We start from the raw sequence: 25,558 nt of genomic DNA, 5'->3' as shown, positions 1-25,558 counted from the left end.
GTGCTTGTACTTAAGTAATCTTTATTAATGACCTTGAAGCATAAGAATAGTGATCCGAGAATTCATACATGCCAAAAAGAGCCATAAAGGGTTTTCTTTAATTGAAAAAATATGAAAGTTCTCAATTTAAGAAATGGAAAAAAAAATGGTGCTCTGAGGCTGCTAAGATCTATGGCAAGAACAAATCAATCCGTGCATTCATGAAGAAACAAAAAGAAATCTGTGCTAGTTTTACTAGACACTTCAAACAGCAAAAGCTACACAGTTCAAGACACATGCTTGCATAAGATAAGAAAGGCATTGAAAATGAACTGTATAACTTGTGGGTGAGGATGGGAAGTAAAAAATGGGAGAGAGTGAGGGAAGGAGTGACATTGTCAAAAAGAAATGTACTCATTACCTGAGTTATGTGACTGTAAACCCTCTGAACATCGCCTTTACAATAACAATAAAAAAATCTAGAAAAAAGAAAAAGCATTAAGATATGTATATATGTATAGAAAATATTATATATAAACCATTATAATGTATATTATATTATGTATAATAATTATAGATACACACATATGATCCAATACTATCCAAGGCTTCAGGGATCCCCTGGGGGTCTGGGAACTTCCCCTTAATATTTAGAACCACTATATGAAGAAATAGAAAAATATTCCCGTTTCCATTCATTGCACTTAAAGGGTGCTGGCAGCTAAGTTCATGTGACAATCAGAGCTTTACCTCTCCATAGTAGTGTAGATGGGGCACTTTCTAGAAAAGGGATTTGGGTACTACATCTTCAGGAAATAAGACTACCTCTTCCCTGTGGCTCTGGAGCAATGCCAGCATCAATGCAGAGTGAAACAGTATTTCCTACTTTATTATTCTAACTTCACATTGTCTGTTAAATTTCTCTTTGCATTTTCTCTACCTAAATTTAAGCCTTTTCTCATCGCCACTCAAGTGGGGGAAACATTTTCCCTCTCTTGACTGCATTCTGGGCTTTCTTAAATCATGTATCTGTTGACTCAATAGTCTTTGAATACCTCCCTTGTAACAAGTAAGATAGTCGTCAATAAAGACACAAATATTCGCTGATTACTTACAAAGTAGGGGGCATTGTGCGGCTTTCTGGGAATAGAAAGATAACTAAGACACAGTTACTGCCTGCTGCATAATAAGAATTCAATAAATATTTGTTGAGTAAATAAGTGCCTTAAAAGAACTCACAGCTCAATGTGAGAGAAGAGAAATTCTGTAGACAACCAGAGTGAAAAGGGCTATCCTGGGGATGTCCACGAGAAAGGAACACTTGAGAGACAAAATGTTTCTTCCGACACTAAGGTCTACTCTGATACAAGGCCAGTGAGCTGAGTGAGCCAGAGAGAGACCGGGCCTAAAGGCAGAAGAGGCTGTGTGACAGACATGGGAGGGAGGGAGGGAATGTCCATTGGAAGGGTTGCAATTGGGGACCAAAAGTAAATAAATCAGTGTATTATACTTTGAAGACTGGGAAAGAAGTCTTTACATGGGATATTACAGGATACTTAATTTAAAAGTCAAATTTCAGCTTTACTCATTTCACAGGTCAAACTGAGTCGTTGGCATTTTCCCAGGACCTTGTCACTACCTGCATCCAGTTGGCAGACACATAGGAAATCATATCAGCACGCCTACTCATGTTCCATTGGCAAGAACTGGTCACTGGGTTTCTCAACTGCAAAACAGGCTGGGAGAGGGATTCCAACTGTCTTTCAGAAAGAAGAGGTATTTAATACTGCTTAGAGAGAGGGCAGATGGAGAGCTGTGTGGGCATCCCTGATGTCAGTTTCTCAAAGTGACTCTAAGTAGCAGTCCCGAGTCAATGAGCAGACAGACAACTCTGGGTCTAGGAAACTGCTAAGGCAGTTGGGGCAGACCAGTATATGCAAGACTTTTTTTGTTTTGGTTTCAAAGTCAGGTTGGAAGTTGTATGATCCATCTGAAGAAAGAAGTAGGATCTTTCAAGAACTATTAAAGGCTGAAGGACCTGCCTGAGATTTCCCTTTACTTTTAAGCTAATACATTAGCTTGTCATAGACTCCTGGATACCGACAGAAATGTAAGATGCTTGGCTCAGAGATAAAAGACTTCATCATTCACAGCAAGAACAGAGGCTAGAGTGTCAATATGCACATTCACCAGTTCTCTAATATCAATTCCCATAAGATAACCCTGAAGGGAATCGGAGATACCTGTGTATGACATGGATTGTGTGTTACAAGATAGGTACCCTGAGCTTAGGGAAGCTGAACCTTTTATAATGGGCAGTAGTTTGTCTGCTCTTTGTTCTAGCAAGTGACACTGTCTAACTTTCAAGCAGTAAGCAGGCCTGCCCCTGCATCTGGAGACAAACAGGATCTCTATACTTTCAATCTTGTAAGCAATTTTCCATTGACCTATCTTTTTCTTCAAAGACTGTGCATTTTACAAAACATCTTTGAGAAAGTAGACTCTGCTTGTACACAAATGTGAGTGGTAATTTGGAAAATTGTCTCCTGACAACATGAACTCTTTAGCAAGATGGAATGTTCTTTGAATACCTACTTCCTTACGGGGTCATTGACCCTGAGATTTCTAGATATTGCCAAGCCTCAGGCTCTTCCCTATCTATGTTCACATAAGAATCTCACTCAGACTCCTTTCTTTGAACACCATCAGCCTCATAGTTTTGGATCCAGGCAGATGGCTTCAGAATGACGGTCTGCACTGTAAAGGTGTCCAGTTACAAACTTTGATCTCCAACTGGCTATGTGACATTTTCACTTGGTTATCTTCTAGGATCATAGAATTCTCCCATTCTGGACACTTACTCTTCACACGAAAACTGTTGCTTCCCAAGCTAGCCCTTCTCCATGAAGAGTAATAGTTAATCCGTTGCTCAGGCCCCATATACCACCTTTTGTTTATAGTAATGTCCAATCAGTAAGCACAGTTTGTTTTCAAAATATATTCTGAATTTGACTGTCTCTCTCCTTTCTCATTACCAACATCCCAGTCCTCACCACCACATCCTCTGTCCTCAGCAGCAGCATGCACATCCTACCCTGTATACATTTCCACCTAGCCAAAGACATTTCTAGTTTACACAGCAGCCAAGTGATTGTTTCAAAATATAAAATAATAGCATTGCTCTGATTTTAACTTTTCAATGAGACTCCAACTTGTTTAGAATAAAACTCAAGGTCAAAACTACATATGATCTGACCCTTGTCTTCAGACCTAATCAAAAATGTCCACATTGTGGCTATCTCTGACTTTTTACCTTGTTGTTTGCCCAAGTTATCTAGGATTTTTCTGATGTAATTGGGCAGGAAAATTTCCTTGGCTATTTGAAATAAAAGAGCATATTCTATCTTCTTTCCTTTTTTTCTATTCTTCTTATTTTTCATAGCCCTGATTTCTGCCTTTCATTTTAGAATATATATTGCATGGGTCAAGAACATGAGGTTGCAATAGATGAATGGATCAAGAAAATGTGGTATATATACACAATGGAATTCTATGCCTCCATCAGAAAGAATGACATTGCCCCATTTGTTAGGAAATGGAAAGGCTTGGAAAAAATTATATTAAGTGAAGTAAGCCAGGCCCAAAGAAACATAGGTCCCATGGTTTCCCTTATTTGCAATATTTAGTATAGGTATGAGTCAAGCGGAAAAAGTCAGAGAATGTGATGTTAGGAAAACGAACCCTCAAATATGTATTTTAATGTTTTTGTTTCTTTCATGCATGTGTTTCTAACGCATTTATAAGATTATTTCTTGGTTGCTTTATATGTCCCTCCCCCACAGTGTAACCCCTGCTTTCACTATATTTGATGTCAGTATAACATGTGGAGGAGATGGGGACAAACAAGTCATTTAAGGATTCAGGTGGACCTGTTGCAACAATGAGAAGTACAAAATGTCATGTCAAAACCAGCTTTACAATGTCGGAGGGGGGGGAGGGGGGGTATGATTGGGTGGGGGGGAGGGGGGAGGCTGGGAAGGGAGGTGAAGGGTAAACAAAGGAGGAGGCTGCAATGCTTGGTAAGAAATGTATGCATTATCCTGACCATGTAATTGTAACCCCTCTGTACAGTATGTTCTCAAATAAAATAAAATAAAATTAAAAAAAAAAAAGTTAGGCCAATACAACAGTTATTATTCAATAAATAACTTGAATATTAAAAAAAAAAAAAAAGAACATGAGGTTGTTTTTGTTGTTGTTATTGTTGTTTTACTGGCATAGCTTCTGCCTCAAGAATGATATTTGCATTAGTAATGAAGCACCTCAAAAAAATTAAAATCTGGAAATGGAACTACTGCATGAAATCAGTAGGCTGAGAGACATCTGCACCCCATATTTACTGCAGCACTGTTCATCTCAGCTAAGATACGAAATCAAGCTCGGTGTCCTTCAGTAGGTGACTGGATAAAGAAAATGTACAAAATGAATGGCTATTTAGCCATAAAAATAATTAAGTTCTATCATTCATATCAGCAATATGAACAGAATGGAAGGTTATTATGCTAAATGAAAAAAGTCAGAAAGGTACATACTGCAAGAACTCACTTTTTTGTGGAAAATAAAAAAGCTGGTCTAAAAGAATGGAAAATAGAATAATGCTTACTAGAGCCTAGAAAGGGAGGGAGAGGAGGAAAGAAGAGGGGAGAGAAAGAGATGGGGCAGGGATGATTAATAAGTACAGGAGTGCAGTTAGGAGGAACATGCAATATTCTAACACACAGTAGCAGGGCTATGGTTGACAACAATTAAGTGAATATCTCAAAGTAGGTACCAGAGAAAATTGTGAATGTTACCAACACAGAAAAACGATAGGTTCCCAAGGTACTAGGTATGCCATTTACACTGACCTGATTATTACACATTATACAGTTTTAAAATATTACACTGTACCCCATAAATATAAACATTTAAATTTTTAATATGCCAATTAAAAGTACAAATATATTTTTAATGAGTGATATCTGACTTAAAGTAGATGTTTAGTAAACACTTGTTGAGTGAAAATAACACTGAATTTTTCAATGAAGATACATCTGAAAATTCATACCTAATCTTTCTTTCTCAGACTAAATCATGTAACTTCACTTTTCTCCCAAAGGCCTATTTTCCATTGTGTAATAATTCTGGGGCTTGAACTCTGGGCCTGGGTGCTGTCCCTCAGCTCTTCAGCTCAAGACTAGGGTTCTACCACTTGAGCTACAGTGCCACTTCCAGTTTTCTGGTAGTTTAATGGAGATAAGAGTTTCACAGACTTTCCTGCCTGGGCTGGCTTTGAACTCTGATCCTCAGATCTCAGCCTCCTGAGTAGCTAGGATTACAGGGGTGTGAGCCACTGGCACCCGGTTTTTCTGGCTTCTTCCTGAAGGAATCTTGTTGTATCCTCCTAGGGTTTTATGTATGATGGACTTCAGAATTAATACAGACTTCCAGAAGATTCTGATCAGGTTAGAATTTATTTACAGGTTACACAGGTTTACCAAGAAATATACCTTTAAAAGATTATCTTCTAGGATATCAGCCCAATCAACAGAGAAGTCAGTCTAAGGCCAGACTGTTTAGAGCACCCAATCAAAAGTTGTTTCATACCTACTTACAATTTGTACAAATCCCAAAATACCTTCCTGTATCTGTTGGAGGAAAAAATATAAATAAACTCCTGAATTTAACCATAGATTGTTTGTATGTCCAGCAATCCTTCTTTCATTTAATGATAATTTAAAAAATCTCCTATGTGCCAAGTTATAAGCTAAAATAGTACATCAGATACCTTTTCTTCCTTTTAAATTTGTCTTCTTTTTCCTGGGTAGGGGGCAGAGCTGAAGATCAGATGCAGGCCTTGAGTATGTTACACAAATGCTCTGGAAGAATAAAACTAGAAAGAGCCCCCGGTCCTTATTTGATGGAATCACAATCTTGAGCACAATTGTTTGTTTCCATTCTTTTTTATGTTACTTCTATTTTCCTCGAATTTGATTTTCTTATATTTATTTCCAATATAACTTGTAAAGTAAGAATCCTATACTTAGGGGAAAACATTTCTTATCTCATTTGAATAAAAAGGAAATAGTGTTTGCTTTCCAGCCTGACCTTCTAATTTGATTATAAAATAATATATATATTAATTTTACAGAGCTCATTTCAATTCTCTGCAGAGGACATGGAATATAAAAATCTCAGGTATTTTCCATTACCTTATTTTTTAAACCAGCCTTACATTGAACCTCAATACTTATGTTTTCTTTCACTTCTTTACTCTTTGTACTAAGTTAAAATCATTATAGAAACAATCACTTGTCAATTGTTCTTTTGACATTTCATAGATCATTATTTTACTAAACATATTAACTTTCTCTAGGATGCAAAAAAGCCCAACTGAATTGTCATAAAAAAAAATCCTACTGAATGAATTTCCCCACCTTCTTGGTGATTGTACACCTGCCTTCCTTATAAGGAGAACAAGGAAGTAAATCATGTTGAAGTTGCTTTTAAACACAGCTTTTCTTCTTTACCTGTCCAGGTAGCCTCCTTTTTCATTTCAGTCTTAATGAAAACTTTTTAATTTACATCTCAAGTTTCTTTTCAAAGCAGCGTAAGTAGTATTTATATTTTTTATACTTCTAGAAAGAAAGACTTTCACGATATCCAGCTTTGGTCTTGTAATGTTGAAGGTAATTCCTTTTTTTTTTTTTAATCTGTCTGCACAGCGAGAACTGAAACGGATGGGGATTGAGCTTCTCTGCCTGCTCTTTCTATTTCTAGGAAGGCATGATCACGTCCAAGGTAAGATCTAAGCTCTCCCATATATTATTGCTTTTGTGGTATGCTTGACAAACCTGTTGTTCAGTTCAGAAACTAGAGCTGAAGTCACTTTTTATTTAATCTGTGTGAAAGCTCTCTTGCCACCGAGCGAATACTTTAACAAATTACAGGCACACAGAGGGTTTCTCACAGTAAAAGTTCTAGGTGTAAGGTAAATAAATACAAAGGTTGCACAGGCATTTTAATGAGGAGAATTCAACAACAATCCTGAACAATAGGGCATCTGAATGCCATTGTGACAGTCATTCTGGAAATTCTTCTGTTTGATTACACAACTGGCTTTCCACTCACGAATAATAATCTTGAGAAAGAAAAAGAACTTATTTCAGAAACAGAAATACATTACAAGAGAAAGCAGTTTTTAATGGATGTAAATATGATTTTTTCTTGAAAATAAAGTGATGGACCTATTGAGTATGAAAAAAAAATAGAATGATATCCTTGTGAAGAGTTAGATATTTCCATGCTTTTTTAAAAATTTTTTTTAATTTTTTTTTATTTCCATGCTTTTGAGGGAAAAGGAGAGAGAAATAACTTTGGGTTTAGAAGGAAAAAAGTGTGATAACTTTTGGTGTATAAGAAAAAAGATTAATAATTGTTGGTTTGCAAGGCACATATTTTCAATGTGATTGATTCAAAATAAAAACTTTTCTGTGTATTGCTAATGTTTGAAAGGTTGATCTTTGGAGGCTAAAATAAACTATTACATTGTTTCATTCACATAATTTCAGACGTATAAGGCTCCTAAATGGGATAAATAGAAGTGTCTTTAATCCTGCATCTCCCTGGGTTTGTTAGGTGGCTGTGCTGTGGGAGGTGCAGAAACATGTGGAGACTGCTTGCTCACTGGACCTCAGTGTGCCTGGTGTTCCCAGGAGGTAAAACAAATGCCCCCACCATGTTGCTTTTTTAAAAATTATTTGTAATTACACTTCGGCTAATTACTTCAGTGGTAGCTCTGATCATGTCCTTCCTGCATGGGGTTGGGAGGGGGGAGGGGGTGTTAAATGAGCAAAACAAATCAAGAAAGAAAAGGATAAGTGCCAATTGATCAAAGTGATACTCCCACAGTTAACTTTCAAAAACAATTTACAGAAGGAATTGACGTATATCAAACTATGTTTTTAATTATTTAACTCAAGATCCTTCCATTAATCTGGTTAGTCCTTTTATTTTAAAGCTATTATTGACAATTAACAGATAAAATATTGAGGCTTTGTGGATAATCAGCAGTCATGGTGATAGTATTTTCTAAAGGCCAACCTATGTTTGACATCTCAATTGGGAATCAGGATCCATCAGGATCCATTGTGAGCCACTGTTAGGCTCTTTGAGAAGTGCTCTATTACTATTCAGACATTACCTAGTTCTTGTAAAAGTTAACATTTTATTGAGTCTGTACCACAGCAATAACAAAGCCCCAAACAAACATTTCTTACCTGGATAAACTGAAAACCAGATAAAGTAATTGGATGATGAATAAGGAATATACAGTAAGCTACCCCAAGTCACTGCCTGGACTGGGGCACGGCTGGCCAATCTGTAAACAACTCGTAGTGAGGGCACGGCTGGCCAATCTGTAAACAACTCGTAGTGAGGAAGAGATTCCCTGGCTTTCGGTAGTTTAAAACAATTCTCACCCACTGCATCTCATAACGTGAATGTAAATACTAATCAAGCCCTGTAAATGCCACTTTCAGCAGGAGCAGAGGAACATGCTCACAAGGAAACATCATCTCAGAACTGGGCTATAGCTATTAAAGAAAAAAAAAAAAGACTGTATGTGATGTGCACTGTATGTGATGTGCATCTAAGGAGGGTACCACATATGGATTCCTGAAAGACAGTGCGCGTCACACTGTTCTGCTGTGACTGACAGGACCACAAACATTCAAGGGACTCACCCTTTGGAGCTCATGTAGCAAAAGCAAGATTGAGAATAATACGCACTGGCGGGTGGGGGGGGGGGGGGAGGGACTGGGGGAGAGATACTGAGATACTTCCTGTACATTGACTTTCTAAAGAAGACAATATGAGTTTCCTCCCAGAGCCATGATATAACAAATCAGTCTAGAATTCTTATTTAAATACATTTTTAAACAGTTGTTTAGAAGAGTTTCCTAAGGGTACTATGATAGCTTTGCTTGTGGATAGAACTTGATAGACAAGTGATTGTAGAGGGAATAGTTAGTGTATTGGTTGAGTCAGTTGGAGCATTTAAGTAGTTAGGTTTCTTCTTAGGGCAGATAGGAAAACAGGTTCTACGATCAATATCACCTGTGGTCTTTTGACACTGTGGCTACAGCTGATAGCAATTGTATTGTATTGTGTTGAGGATTCTGAGATCTTGTGTAGGACTTGTTCGTCTTCAGTATATAATGTTCTATGATTGGAAATCACAGTTTGCCACAACTACCCTAGAGACTCAAGCATGCATGCATAGATTTGACTAGTAGATAGTAAATTATATTCCCATAACTAGTTGCTAAAGAAATGTAATTAAAATTCTAAGGAACAAGGGGGAAAATGTATGGGCATTGATTTGGTTCTCTGTAAGCATGAGTGTTAGTGGACCTTGGGTAAGATGGGTACTAGTCTCTCGCTTGCTCCTTCTCTCTGCTCTGGGTGCTACAGGATTAGAATGGCCACATGTGTGCTCATGGCCCTGCACTCCAGCTCCATCTGAAGTGGGGTTGAGAAACTCTGAAATCCTATGTGGAAAAGCATGCTTTTAAACCGTCTTGTCCTCTGCTTCCGTTCCTTGCCTCCAAATCCTGAAGCAAATGCTAAAAGGTCTTGAATTAGCATACCTTGAAGATGTTAAGTTTCAAGTCCCAGAGAGGTTGGTTTTAGTGAAGTTATGGTGCAAGTCCATAAAATTGGTACTGGGTGCCAGGTAGAGTGCATAAAGCATGCCTTTTAAAAACACACAGAAAAACCTCTCTTTGACACTGGTACTAGTAATAGACACACTGCAAAGCTGAGACAAGCCAAGATTCCAGGAACCAACAGATCATCTAGAACAAATAAATTCACAGAATAGTGCCAACTACAAACACAAATATTTCAAGAATCTGGTCATGGCAAGGGAGAAACTTGAAGGAAATGGGCTTTATTAAACTGTTGCATGAATTCAGGGGAGTAATTGAGAAGGAGATTAGTTTTATCCAAAACTTTCCTGGCTGAATTCTGTGATTATTCACCTATAACTTAACTTCAAACCTATAATCACTATCAGTGTACTTAGCATGACAATATGCTTAGCTAGAAAAGTATGCAAAACGTTTAATTATTGGCATCTTATAATGAAATGCAGCCTTGTCTTCTTTTTCTCTTTATATTTTTTTTCCTTTTTAGAATTTTACCCATCCATCTGGAGCTGGTGAAAGGTGTGATACCCCAGCAAATCTTTTAGCCAAAGGATGTCAATTAACCTTCATCGAAAACCCTGTCTCCCAAGTAGAAATCCTTCAAAATAAGCCTCTCAGTGTAGGCAGACAGAAAAATAGTTCTGACATTGTTCAGATTACGCCTCAGAGCTTGATTCTTAAATTGAGACCAGGTACGTTATGATGCTCATGCAAGTAAATATGATGTTCTGTATAGTAACATAGCCAGTCCACTAACATATCTCCTACCATATCATATATCATGAATATTATCACTCACATCTCCCATGGTAAAGAAACAGGACGATGCTAGATTAACACTCTTCTTTACTCACAATAATCACTCGCACTCTGATTCAGTTACTAAAGAAGTCTCTTAGAGTGACCATTTGAATTCTCAAATTTTGCTCTCTAAGAGTTGGAATGTAAATTCAAACTCCTCTTTTATTTAGTTCACCTTTTCTAAAATTCCACACACACACAAAATTGAACTTATCTTCCATCTAAATGGATCCCAATCTCCCAAGGAGATATAAAATATCCTAACTTCTACCTCCTCTGTACTTCAAAACCAACTGCTGAAAATGCTTCAGATCTTGTTCATTTATAAACTTTACCACATAGTTCATGAAATTGCATGTATCTTTAGGAAGTTCTTATTGAAGTAAAATAGGCAGTTAGCCTGGAGACTGGCTAGATGCAAACAAATCTCACTGTGCTTTTATGGGTCTGCTTTCCCTGCGGGGCTTTGCAGGTGGGAAACACACTTTGCAAGTGCAAGTCCGCCAGACAGAGGACTACCCGGTGGACTTGTATTACCTCATGGACCTCTCAGCCTCCATGGATGATGACCTCAACACAATCAAAGAGCTGGGCTCCCGGCTTGCCAAGGAGATGTCTAAATTAACTAGCAACTTTAGACTGGGCTTTGGCTCTTTTGTGGAAAAACCTGTCTCCCCTTTTATGAAAACAACACCAGAGGAAATTGCCAACCCTTGCAGGTAAGTAAGTGATTCTCTGGCATTCCTGATCGTTATAGAAATAACTTCAACTCCTGTGCCACTGTTGCCAGGAGCTTGCTGGCATTTCTATCTCATCTCTGTAGATCTCAACAGTTCTCTCAGTTGCTCAGGTTATTTGCAGCTCTGGTGAGGTCATCTTAACTGCATGGTACCAGTCTTGGGACCCTGCTTACTAGGAAGGTCAAGATGTGTGAAGCAGGCTTTGTGTTCTGTAGATAAGAACACTAGGCTAGACATTTCACTGCAGGTCCCATTGGACTGGGCCTTTCCCGCCCCTCAGAGACTATATTCCTCAATGACAACTGCCTGCCAAAGCCATCTGATACTAACTTACATTTTCTCAATATTTCTCCATCATAAAAAATAATTTCTGTTAAAATAATATGCCTCCTCTGATGTGCTTTGGCTTCCTCACTAGCTTAGAGGTTTTGATAGCCTTCGTTTCTATTAAATTCAGTATAAAATGAGGCAGCAACTCACTATAATATTCCATAATCATCTCCTGAAACCATACATTATGCTGGTGATGGTCAAGGGCAAGTTGCTTTATGATGGTTTACCTGTACAGTCAATGGCATGCTCAAATTCAAATTATTTAATATCCATCTATTAAAAAAATACCATTTGCTCTATGCCAGCCCCCGGGTTGAAAACGGTATATCCACAATTCAGTCCTTATAATGACAGTAGGTTAAAGCCAATTTCTTTAATTCTTCATCAGATAAGGTAACAGAATGCCAATAAAAAGTAGTAAAGTATGCTTGTTATTAGCAATTATTTGACTTATTTATAAAGGGAAATAAGTATGATGCTAAAAATAACCTCATGTGTAATAGAAAAGCATGCCAGATTCTCTGGTCTTTAAAAATATGATATATGCCTGCCTGAAGTTTATATTTACTTCTTTTGGTATGGTAGGTACCTGAAACAAACTTCAATAGAATCTAAATGGCAGTTCCATCAAGAATTACCAAGTCCTCTTGAGATTATTCTTATCACAGACCAGATAAGATATAACAACATGACATATAATAATAATCATGGGAAGCAATGAGTAAGAAATGGTATCAGAGAAAACAATTAAAATGAACAAGATGGGATGGCTCAGCTAAGCTGACAGTCAATACCTTTAAATAATAAGCTCCTATCCTTAAACAAGCCTCTAGATCAAAGCAATCAAAGTACTTGGGGCCTTTATTTGGCTCTGAAATATTTATATATTCATTCATGTATTCATTTAGCTACTCAATTTGTTCACAATGCCCCAACCATTATGATAGGCATGGAAATATTTGGGAAGACTAAGATTGAAGTGCATTCCCCAAGAAACTGAAGTTCTTTTGATGGCAGGGGGGTGGGTGGTAATCATAGAAGAGCATGGTGATTCATGGTGATTCATGGTGATTCACAGGGGCTCCAGTCAGCCCTGGATTAAGTCTTGACTCATCTGTTCACTTATACTGTGATTGTAAGTGAATCATTTCACCTCTTAAATCTTTAGTATATTTGTGGGTAAATTTGGAATCAATATACACTGATCACACAGAATGATTGTAAGGGTTGGATGAGATCTTGAATGGAAGCATTCGGCAGAGGGCCTGACAATACTAAGTTCTAAATAGTAAGTATCATTAATAACTGTAGAATATGGTTTGGGGAGAAGACCAAAGGAGGATCACATATGTGTGTGTATGTGTATGTGTGTGTCCTGGAGCTTGAACTCAGAGCCTGGGCACTATCCCTGAGCATTTTTGCTCAAGGCCAATGTTCTACTACATGAGCCACAGCTCCACTTCCAAGTTTTGTGTGTGTGTGTGTGTGTGTTTAATTGGAGATAAAAATCTTGTCTTACCTGCCTTGGCTGGCTTCCAACTGTAATTCTCAGATCTCAGCCTCCTGGGTAGCTAGGATTATAGGCTTGGATCACCAGTGCCTGGCATGTGATCTCTTAAAAGGGTTGTTGTGTCCTGTTTTCTAAGAATGTTTCTCTTATTCTTCTGGAAAAATTTTACTCGTAAAGTTCCAAATACAAAGTCCTTTTTTTCTTACAACAGTTTATGTTTTCCTGGTCCCTTAGCTCGCTAGTTCTCAGTTCCTCTGTTCAAATTGTACCCCCACAAGGACACCAAGAGAGAAAGTCAATCTCTTGGTCAAACTTGTAATTTTAGAGTAAAAATTTCTTAAGTAGAAAGAAAATGATAGGTAAATGGCCAAAGCTTGAAGGGATTTTTCAGACCTGGATTTAAATAATAACTTTATGCAACTTAATGCATTGTACTCAATCTCTTCTATATATGGGAACAATAGTATTAACTTTCTATACTAACCCTGAAAATTGGTTGGCTTCAGAACATGACATGCAAACAGGTGTTTTTTTTCCTCTCACTAACTATATCTGGTAATCCTCAAACTTCAAGATCTCATGACATTCAGTATACTCTTAAAATTTAAGACCCCAATGAGGTGTAGTAGAACGTATCTGTAGTCACAGGTCTCAGGAGACAGGCAGAAAGATTACAAGTTTCAGGCCAGACTGGGCTACATAGGAAAACCTTATCTTAAACACAATTAAGTCCCCAAAGTGCTGTAGTTTATGTGTTAAACTTATCAACCTTTCTAAAACGTAAAACTGTAAAATGTTCAATATTTGATTCATTTAATAATTATAATAAGAAACCTATTGCATATTATTATAAAATTTCTATAAAAATAAATGTTTTCCAAAGAAAAGCAAAAAGTTGTCTTTTGTTCTAAAATAGAATTATACTATTCTTCATTTTTACAAATTTCTCAAACATCTGGCTTAATAGCAAACAACTGTATTCTTATATCTACTCCTGCATTTCATCTCTTGAGATATTTTTATAACATTCCATGATGAAAGCCAAATATCATATAGAAATATAGTTGTAAAAGGGAGAAGCACTTAATAGCTTTTTCTAGTGACTGTGATATTCTTCTTTTAATATTATACTCAAACTAGATGACAAAATCTCAGTGTGGAATGGGAATCAATAACAATTAACATTTCACTTTCCAAAACAAACCATTGTTGTTTTTTTTTTCACTTTGAGTAGTTCTTTTGCCAGAGCATGATTTTGCAACATGATGCAAACTGAGTTATGCCAGACCTCCAAATCTTACCATGCAATATCAAAAAATCGTATTTGTTTATCTTATCACCATTTTCAGCACATATGTCTTGCAGTATTGGAAAGCATTTAGAAGAATACTGCTAATTGCCTAGGTAGCAAATGAACATTTTTGTCAATTCTAGTTTTTTAATTACCTTGAGTTGTTATTGGTAATGAATACTAGCATTTGTTCTCCTGAAAGTGATACTCTCTTCCTTCACTTAAAAAAAAAAAAAAACTGCTAAAACATGAGTTGAAATAACAGTGTGGCTGACAATCATTCCTTCACCTGAAAATGGTGCTCAATGGGTAAAGGGACCACACAGCCCGGACATTCACACAAGTGCTTTTCTCTATGGATTTTGTACTTTATGTGTAGCAGAATTGCTTTATACATATTTTTCATGCATTGTTTAAAAGATGCATATTGCATATAAGTAATTTTTACTGCTCCACTGAGAACAATCAAATAAAAGTAGAATTTTCTCTCCTTCTTAAGGTAAGTACTTGCTGATATATATAATATTTATGTATCTTATATATGCATATTTAATATAATACATCTTTTAGAACTAGTAAAACAGAATGGCACCATTGCTGCAGCAGTCCTGAATACCCCCAATTTCATTCACTACTACGCTTATCAGCACAAAAGACATGCAGTGAGAAAACAGATGACATCTCTGAATTACTGTGAAATGTTTCACCTTAAAAGCCCTTGAGGATGCCAGGGACCGCATCAGTCTGTGCACTGTCACACTTTAAAACTTGCCCTTGGGGTTCAGGATGTAGTTCAGTGGTAGAGTGTTTGTCTATTAAGTATAAGGCCTTCAATACCACAAAAGAAACTTGACTCTTTTAACCAAATCTCTAATGCTTTGGGGAGTACCTTTTTTTATTCTCATTGGAAAGAAAGGCACTAACAATTTATTTTACCCTGTAAGAATGCTAAGGTGGTTTATGCCTTTGAAACGTTGCCTTTGCTATTGTCTAAGATACAGAGCAAAAAACAGGTTTTCTTTGTATTGTATCAATAAATGAGTAAATGTGCTTTAAAAATATATCTAATGGAGGAGGTAACAATGCTCGATAGGATATATACTCATTATCTTACTCATGTAACTGTAACCCCTCTGTGCAGTATTTTTTTTGGGGGGGGCGGTCCGGTTGTGGGGCCTGAACTCTGGGCCTGGGCGCTGTCCCTCAGCTCTTCAGCTCAAGGCTAGCACTCTACTACTTGAGCCACAGCACCACTTCCAGCTTTTTTCTTTTTGCTTATGTGATGCTGAGGAATCAAACCCAGGGCCTCACGCATGCAAGGCAAGCGCTCTACCACTGAGCCACCTTCCCAGCCCCTCTGTACAGTATTTTTACAATAAAAATATATAAAAATATCTAACAGCATAAAAATTGTTTCCTCTGTCTATCACATTTGAAAGACTTTGCTTAACCTCATTCCCTATATGCCCTACAGTGTTGTTTTGTTTTGAATTTGATATCAACAATCTGGAATACATTGTAATTTTACAAGAGGGGAAACTGAGCCATGAAATGCTTAAGTAGATTTCCTGTATGTACTCACAAACATTTGTGAGTATACAATGCATAGTTTCCTTTTGCCAAGGGAATATATCCAAAAAGAAAAAAATGGAAATAATTACTAACCCTTCTCAGAAAAAGATGATTTAACCTCTTGCTATGTATCATCACCAAAATTTTCATGTGACATGCTTCATGATTGAAAGATGATTCTACATTTTAACGTGAATCCATTGTTATCTAGAGAGGCAGAATCTTTATGTGGTGAGAAGTACTCGCTGTCTTCAATGCTCTACTAAGAAAGTAGCATGCAAATATGAGCATTCTGTTGAGAAGATCTTTGATCAAAGAAGGGGCCTTGGTTTCAAGTTCCCATTCTCTAGTGTGAGCCATCTCTAACACCCTGCTTTGCTTTCACAACATGGTCTCCTTCATGACTTAGATTGAAATTTCATTCTACTTTCCAAAAGCATACAGTTCGAGTAAAATAATTACAACTATCTGGTTGGGGAATAATCTAGCCAACAAAGATAAATTTCTTACAAAAGTATAAAGCTGGCTGCCAATGGTTCACACTTGTGAACTGGAGGTGGTTCTTCAGGAGACTGAGAACAGAGTTGTAAAACCTTTGTTGTTCCAAGAACCTGACCAGATGAGGGAGGGACCAGAACTAATCAAGGAGATGATTGTCTTGGGACCTATCTGACTATGCCATTCAATGCTAAGTTCCTCCAACCCTGTTGTTCTAGAATCGGAGGACAGATACATAGGAACTGCTACTATGCATATATCCACTGATGGGAAGAAAATAACAGCCCTTACATACATCAATATTCCAGTCCCAGCAAGAGCTATATTAGTGTAAGAGAAGCTGTAGTCATTTGGATTTGTAGCAGTCAAGTCTCATCATTCACAGTAATCATTTTCTATCACTTTGTCCCAAGGACTGAATATCTAATACTGAATATTGTTCCAAAGGTAAAAACAGGGCTAGGTTCCTGTGTGCCTCTGGTCACAACATTGTAATTTTTTATGTGGTGTTTTTCTTTAAAGACACATGATTTAATCGTTTTATTGATCCATTACCATTGAACTTTTAAAGACAAACAGTGCAATTCTTGAAGAAAGTTTGTATCACAAACGTATTTTCTACATAAGTTACGCCACAGCCTTTTTGCTCTTAGCAATACTGGACAGGACTTAGTATTAAACTTATGAATCATTTCAAACAGGAAAATCGTCACAGTAGAGTTGGACTCCAGCACTAAGAGCCCTGCCATGATTTCTAGGCCTGTGGCAAACAAGGTTGGAGTATAGGAAGGAACAGGGAAGAAGAAAAGTTCTACTGTTATTATAATACGGGATGAGTCATACTGACAACAGCTTGAGATATCAAAATACAATCAAAGGTAAATAATGGTAGACTTGGGTTGGATAGCAATGTAAGGAAGTAATTACACATACTGGAATGAGGGGGATCTGATCTCTTTATCTGTCATCTGAGTTTGAAGCAGTGCATGACACACACAGTAAGCTCTAAATGCTAGCCAACAGGGTCACACAGAAGACACAGGTGTGAGATGATAATAGTAACCTAAACCAGGAAATTCACAGCCAGCTTACAGGAAGATGTTTCAGATACATTGGATAATAAGTCTAATTAATAGATTAATCTTCATTTGAGGAAATGTTGCTAGGCTACCACATGTATTGACTATGTCTTGCATTATATGTTTTTACATCTTACATTTGCAGTAGTGTTCCATACTTCTGTTTGCCTACGTTTGGGTTCAAGCACATTTTGCCATTGACAAATGATGCTGAAAGATTCAATGAAATCGTGAAGAAACAGAAAATTTCTGCTAATATTGACACGCCTGAGGGTGGATTTGATGCAATTATGCAGGCTGCTGTGTGTAAGGTACACAGGGGTGGGGGGGTGTTTCACCAATCTACTTTGGAAGGCTTAGCAAATGCTCTTTCCTTTGACAACCATATTTCTATGTTTTATTTATTTCTTAAAACAAAATTTCTGTAAAGCTTTAATTCAATCATGTTGAAATCAGGACTTGCCTGTCTACCATTTGAATAATAAAAAAAACTGTAGTCATGTTAGGAAAATTTAGTATGGACAATAATTGTGTAGAAATCCTTTTCAGAGATTATGATCATTTATTTTTTGGAAAGACAGAATATTATTAAGAAGGGTAATGCATCAAGTCAGTACATACCTATATATATGATAGATATCTATTGTTTTGCACATTCTAAGCAAGTCCTCTACTACTGAGATACATCTGTAGCTCCTGGTTTTTTTTATACAGTCTTGTTAAATAGCCCAGGTGGATATTGTATATTTTGAACTGATAAAAATCAGCATCAGAAGTCATGCTGCCTCTATAGCATTGTAGGGACCCTGTTCCTTCTTGACTATCTGACAAGTATTCAAGAGCATGATTCCTCTGCCTTTAGACAAAGCTGTTTGTGGGAAACATCAGGAAACAAACATGGATAAAGACCCTGAATGGTAGAAGGATCAAGGAGTTAGAGAAAGGAAAAGAAGAAGAAGGCAGGTTGGAAAAGTCAGGAGCTTTTGCCCAGTAGTGTCTGAGCAAGTATTAGTTAGAAGAAAGCACTTTACTAAGATATAGACTATAGCCAATTTCAATTAGCAGGACCTTGTTATTGTCCTTTATTTGGTAATTGTTACATTTTACTAGGTTTATAATATTTGAAGGACATCATTAGAAAAAAAGAAATACATGGAAAATGTTGGGAACCACTTTAATGAAAGTAGCTTACTTTGCATTCATTTTATATTGTGTTTTGACTTGTTTTGCTGCAGCTTGCATATGGAATTACCTATGACCTCTCTCATCTCCTCATCTCATTTTTTTTCCTAGAGAATTGATAGTGGGGTAGTAAAAATAATTAACTATGCAAAAGGTAAACAAAATACTGCTTGTAGTAGAGCTATTTTTTTCCTAAAACATAAATCATCTGCAAGTGTTATCTAAGAAAAAGCAAATGCCACAGAAAATTTCATGTTGTTAATATATTACCAACTCACAATACATTTAAAAGGACTAACATAGATAGATCAGCAATATATTACTTGTAATCTGAATGTGTCCATGCAGAATTGATCTGCACTCAGTAAGTACCTGCCTGTCTCCAATGCAGCCTAATTTTTCTTTCTTACGATAGGAAAAAATTGGCTGGCGGAATGATTCACTCCATCTCCTGGTCTTTGTGAGTGATGCTGATTCTCATTTTGGAATGGACAGCAAACTAGCAGGCATTGTCATTCCCAATGATGGGCTCTGTCACTTGGACAATAAGAATGAATACTACATGTCAACTGTCTTGGTATGTATTTTGCACTCAGTACTGTGGTAGAGGCCACACGTCGGTTATTGAAGCAACAATGGTTGTCATGCAACACAAAATAACTTATGTGGGCCATAGGGCTCCCTATTTCATAGGGAAATAGCTAATCAGGCACTGTTTGGTTGATGCTTAGTAACATTTGGTTTATGCTCTGTCCTTTAAAAAATGCTGCAGCATTTTTAAAAAATTGAGTTTTGTAAAACAAGGTAAAATTTTCAGAGCTTTTTTCATATTCACAATCTTACCTGGGTGCTATTTTTTTGTACATTATTCCTTCTACCTGGATTAACTTTTCTAGCTGCACAGCTAGACCATTTAAAACACAGTAAACCATTACCACCCCAGAGATCCCTCTTTGACCTCTGCTAGCCCCTAGACAATCCTCTGTGGCTCACCCTAGAACACAGATGTTTTGCATATCTGTAAGTGGAACAAGCATGCTTCCATCTGTCATTTGCTGTTGGGACCAAGTGTTTGGGGCCAAGGTTGCTTTGTGATCTCTGTTTACTGACATCATAGTGCCTAGAACATAGTAGATGCTCACTAATCCATGAAATAGAGTTCTATTATGAAGTCATAACCTGGGGAGGTCATTTTGTCCCTATTTCACAAAGGAGAAATTTTGATTAAAAAACCCGAAGGGATCTCTTTAAATATAAAGTTGTAGGAGTATCTATAGGAAAGAGAAAAAATTCTCTCTACAAACTCATAAATTAGTACCATTTTGACCTAAGTTTGTAAAATTAAACATGAATTTTTTTCCTAACTTACTTTTTTTGCATGTGTATGACTGTCCTGGAGCTTGAACTCAGGATATGGGCGCTTGAGCATTTTTGCTCAAGACTAGTGCTACCACTTGAGCCACAGATCCACTTTTGGCTCTTTCATGGTTAATTATAGATAAGAACTGACTGCCTAGGCTGGCTTTGAAGCATGATCCTCAGATCTCAGCCTCCTGTGTAGTTAGTATTACAGGCACAAGCCACATGCACCTGGCTCTCCTTTTTGTTGTTGTTGTTGTTGTTGTCAGTCATGGATCTTGAACTCTGGGCTTGGCACTGTCCCTGAGTTCTTCAACTCAAGGCTATTGCTCTACCACTTGAACTACAATGTCACTTTCAGTTTTCAGTAGTTTATTGGAGGTAATAGTCTCATAGATTTTCTTGCCCAGACTGGCTTTGAAGCACAATCCCCAGATCTCAGCCTCCTGAGTAGCTAGGATTAAAGGCATGAGCCACCAGCTCCCAGCTTTGTTTTGATCCATTATATTCTGCAATCATATATATTCTTTAATTACATAGTATACCTTTTCATATTCAACTTATAGTGAGGACAGGCACTTTTAAGTCTTTTAGTCAATGATGGGTATAAAACTGAGAAATGGACCCTTTTTTCATTGTTATTTTCTTTCAATTTTTCAAATGCCTCAAAATAAACATCTTAAAAATAAGAAGATCATAAAACAAACATTGTCTAACATGACCTTCTCATATAATGAGTGATCACTTCATTCTTGCTAATAAATTCTTCTACATGGCCAGAGCCAGGACTATTGCAATGCCTTTGGGTCCTTGGAGCCTTGCCTGTACACCCAAAGCCATGCCAGAATCCTGAGGCCACAACAAATAGGGCATGTTTCCAAGATAGTTGTGAGACTCAAACTCACAAATCTTATTTAAATAGAAAATCACATTTGGTATGGGCTGGGTGTGACACTGGCTCTGCCCACACTGCAGAAGACAGGTACAGGAATGAAGGAGAGAGTGGAAACTGTGGCTTCAGGGTGAAGAGGGCTTCAAGTTTGAGCAATTGGAAAGCAGAGTTAGCTGAACATGTCAGTTAACTTAAAAAACCATTGATGTTTTTACTAATAAAGACCCAAATGTGATTAAAAGTATGAATTTCTCTCAACTTGGCCCTCATAGCTTACAAAGAATTTAGACAAAAACAATCCAGTTGTGATAAGAACATAGGAACACCCTGTATTCCAGTATGAGGAGGCTATTTTTATCAGTGTCCCTCCATTTTATCTGAATTCAGTCATAAGCAGCACATTCTTAGTTTAATTAGTTTCAGGCTCCTCTGTTATGTGAATTTTACCCAATATCCTCATTAGGATTCACAAGCAACTGTTCCTCTCATATCATCTAAGAAAAATCATGTCCATCTTCAAGTCTGATAATTAATGATTTATTTTTGAAAAATATATCACTTAGGATTGACTATGTTTTTAAATTTATCACAACGATTGAAAGGCAATACTTTTCAACTGTCCTATAAGAGTAAAACAGGGCCCTCCAAAACCAATTATGACATTAAAAAGCCAAGGAGACTAAACTCATGAGTATAGAAATGTCAAATAAAGTGTTATCCATCACAGATCGCCCCTTCCTCAACCTTCACGGGACTTCATCCAATTCCAGGAAGAGTTTCAGAACAACTGAAGCCACCTCAGTCACATATATCATAGTCTAACTGCCCTTCCCTCTATTATAACATTCTTCCCTGCTGACCAGTGGTGCTTAGAGAAGAAATGTTCCTCTATCCTTGAAAACATGATAACACTATAAGTCTTGAAATAAATATCAAGTGACCTGCTTAGAAATGAGATAACACATGCACTACATCGCCAGAAACTGACTCTTAGCACTTGAATTTAAGAGCTTTAGGAAATAATAAACCAAATGGGTAAAAAATAGGAACTGTGTATTTGCTTACTTAGAGATAGATACAGTCAGGCTTGTGAGCACTGAAATGCACAATGCAGTAAGATGTCTTCGAAATAACAATCTTTTTTTTATATTCTTTTCTTAAGATGATATTTAAATCTATAATTAATTCTAGGAATATCCAACCATTGGACAACTTATTGACAAACTTGTTCAAAACAATGTGTTACTGATCTTTGCTGTCACCCAAGAACAAGTTCGTTTATATGAGGTAAGCAATCAAATTTTGGGAAATTCCTCCAAGAAGATTATGTGTCATGAAACTGACATTCATCCTGTCACTTTAATGCATGGGAAGAGCACTAGATAACCATTAACACATACCTAATGTACTAGGCACGTGGCAAAATGGATTCATATACTGCTTGCATTTTAAATAACAAACATGAAGATACAACAGAGGGTTAAGGGAAGATATAGTAAGAGTGCAAAAACAAGTTATGGAAATAAGGAAGGCAACTATGAAGAGAGAACCACTTACCTGGAAAAAAAAATTAATCTATCTCTTCTTGAACTATTTCATGTGATGAGGACAGAGTTAATAGAGAACAGAGAGAAGAATAAGAGTGAGCAGAGAATTGGCTTTAAGTAGTTGACATTTTTAAATTAAATGAATAGGAAAGAGTAGAGACACAATATACTGAGTAGACTGTAAAAAATTTAAGCTTGCTAAATTTTACTTATAGTTTATGTTTTTGGATGGAAGTATTCATTGTGTAAATGGATTATTTCATTAGATGAAATGATACTTGTAAAGCACCATATAAACTGTAAAACATTTCCACAAAGATTTCTATGGTTTCTTTCCAATCTAAGAAAAACAGTACGTTAAACTGTTACAAATTGAGGTGCTAGCAAGTGACCTCCTCCTCCTATTCTGTAGTTGCACCAGGAAACAAGAAATATTTAGCATGGGCCTTAGAAAACAGAGAGAAATTAAATTGCCTGTGCCTTGTATGCCTAAGTGTCAGATACTCTTAAATTTAGAATCTGGTCACCTGTTCCTTTTTAAAGGACCTCTTAATTTGCTTGGAAAGCCTGAGATTATGTCTCAGAAGGCTTTGATTAAATTCACTCACTACTAAGGAGAAGGCAGCCCAAGAACCAGCATCAGGTTGAGTTAAAAGGACCCAGAAGGAGATGAGATCTTGAATTGTTAATGGGAGTTTTCCCAGGTGAGATTGCCTTCTGCTGTTAGCCAAGGAAGTCCCTTGCAATCAAGCTCCATATTCAGGCTTTTGTTCTGTTCAGAGACCCATACGGGGTCACCTGATCTAAGCACTTTCTTAAGGCTTTTAGTATGTGATACTCCTTTCCGTTGATTTTTAAGTGTAGTGTTGCAATGAAGATTTTTTAAGACCCCAAATATACAATAGTGAGTTTATTCTGCTTTGATCCTTAAGGCTGAAGTGAGAGGACCCCAGGGGTCATAACATTTCTTCCCTAACAGATTTTGCATAGAGGGGGCAAAGGGAGCTACATAGAACTTGTCTTCAAAACGAGCCTGCAGTGATTCATGCCTATAAAATCATAGCTATTCAGGAGGCTGAGATCAGAGCCATCTCAGGCAGGAAATCTATGACACTCTTACCTCCAATTAACCACCAAAAAACCAGAAATAGCACTGTGGCTCACTTGGTAATGCCCTAGCCTGGAGCAAAAAAGCTAAGTGACAGTGGTCCAGGCCTTGAGTTCAAGCCCCAATACCAGCATACACCACACACACACACACACACACATACACACACACACACACACACACACAGAGTCTGGGGTACACAATTGATGATCATGAACGTGAATTCCCATGATTCACTTCAGTAATTGCCTTTAAGATTCACAACTCATTTATTCTCTTAGCCAAAATAGCCATTAAGAAAAGACAGAGGATGATGAAAAATAACTATGTGGAAAAGCAGAATCTGTTGGGTTGAAGCTAGTTGTATCCATAGTTTCACTGTTGCAAAAAAAAAAAAATCATTTCCAAAGAAAGCACCAGATTAAAGCCTGTCTCTAGTATCACAGCAGGACATTTATTTTGCCTGCCTACTAATCTCATTATGAGGTAAATTTATGTTCTGTCATGATCTGTGGTCATTGCCATCCAGGCTCCACTAAATTCAAAGGGACATTTTCTGGGAGCCACGTGGCAGAGCAGGTCAGCAGCCCACTCTGTGACTGGTTGTTTCATTCTTTTATTTTTATTCTGATGGGCTCATCATTCCATCTGCATTAGTGGGGCCAGGCAGCAGCCTGGTCTACAGATAATGACAGCAACATTACACTTCCCTGAAGGTTTCACGCAGCAGGAAAATGCTGATCTCTTGTTTTATTGATAATGAAAACTGAAAATAGACCAATAATGGCCTCTGTTGCCTTTCCATTTAAATCTCTTAGAAGGAGCCCTGTGTGTGCTGGAGGCTTATGCAACCTGATGTTTGGGTCGCTGTGTTATCAGGAGCCTAACAACCAAAGAATCATTGAAAAATAAAACCAGTGATAGGATAAATAAAACAACTAAGTGGTGAGAGCTCATGGAAATTCCAGAAGGCAAATTATTCGCCTGAGTTATATGCTAAGCATCATGTGTGCCTGCACAGCAGGCAGGGATGGGTGAGGTTCAATGGCGGCTCTGTCTTGCAGCAAATAAGATTGATGTTATCTGCTCGTGGAGCCCAGGACAAATGACTGTTGTTTCAGTAATTTTGGCAAAGATGGTCTGGACTGCCCAGGTGTGCAGTGCTTCTGCATGCTGTTGTAACAATGGAAAGGGTCCAGTAAGCACTTTTGCCTTCAATTTAATATGACTACCCTGTGCACCCTAGACTCACAAACAAGTGATTTGGAGCAAACTTATTATTATGAATGGTTGCCTGTTTGTCCAATTATAGGGTTTAAAAGATAATGATAGATAATTGACTGAGCAGTAAGTAGTATATTATACTCTAGGGCTAAATACCATTTTAAATCAAGATTCAGTCACTCAAGTTAAAAAAGTAAGTTTATACCTCATCTGTTGTTTTAAAACATTTATTGCTAATTTACATTCAGATAACATGAGGCTACTAAACTGTAACTCTTTGATTTGACTAGTTTCCCTTTCTCAGTTAGATATAGAGGGCTGGGGGTTGGGGAGAGCAATTAAATCTGTTTTCTTCATTACATTATCAAATCATGTTAGTAGTCAAGTTGGGTTATTTGCAAAATGTTGCAACATTCTCTATCTTTTCAAAATGTCCATGTCTGATGGGAAGAGATGAGACTTTTGTGAAGTTAGCAGTGATAATAATTTATGTGACCCCTTACTTATGACAGGATGCTGAAACACAACCACTAGAAAGCAAACACAAAGTCCATTGTAACAGACATGTCCAGTTCACTCATTAACATCTGTGGATACTAACTGATATTCTCTGTGGTTACTGGGACAGAGTCATGGGTCTAAAATATAGGGAAAGAGGTATCATCAGGTTTCAATACCACCAAAAGGCCCTTTC

The 25,558-nt window shown here is 37.3% G+C and overlaps 1 protein-coding gene across 1 annotated transcript in view; it reads left to right on the top strand.

Annotated features, from left to right (window-relative positions):
* The first annotated feature begins 6,528 nt into the window (after positions 1–6,528).
* The window catches only part of Itgb6 (integrin subunit beta 6), a 70,224-nt gene continuing 51,194 nt past the window's right edge, over positions 6,529–25,558 (top strand). Inside the window, exons 1-8 of the mRNA XM_042683548.1 lie at positions 6,529–6,628; positions 6,744–6,819; positions 7,657–7,736; positions 10,216–10,420; positions 11,002–11,248; positions 17,698–17,863; positions 19,150–19,311; positions 22,177–22,272. Of these exons, the coding sequence (XP_042539482.1) occupies positions 6,759–6,819; positions 7,657–7,736; positions 10,216–10,420; positions 11,002–11,248; positions 17,698–17,863; positions 19,150–19,311; positions 22,177–22,272 (1,017 nt within the window). The 5' untranslated portion in view covers positions 6,529–6,628; positions 6,744–6,758. The remainder of the gene's footprint in view (positions 6,629–6,743; positions 6,820–7,656; positions 7,737–10,215; positions 10,421–11,001; positions 11,249–17,697; positions 17,864–19,149; positions 19,312–22,176; positions 22,273–25,558) is intronic.

Source organism: Dipodomys spectabilis, unplaced genomic scaffold (genome assembly GCF_019054845.1).
Source record: "Dipodomys spectabilis isolate Male_0828 unplaced genomic scaffold, ASM1905484v1 ptg000081l, whole genome shotgun sequence".
Taxonomy (NCBI): Eukaryota; Metazoa; Chordata; class Mammalia; order Rodentia; family Heteromyidae; genus Dipodomys; species Dipodomys spectabilis.
Note: the sequence above shows the minus strand (reverse complement) of the source record. Positions and strands in the feature narration are given on the sequence as shown.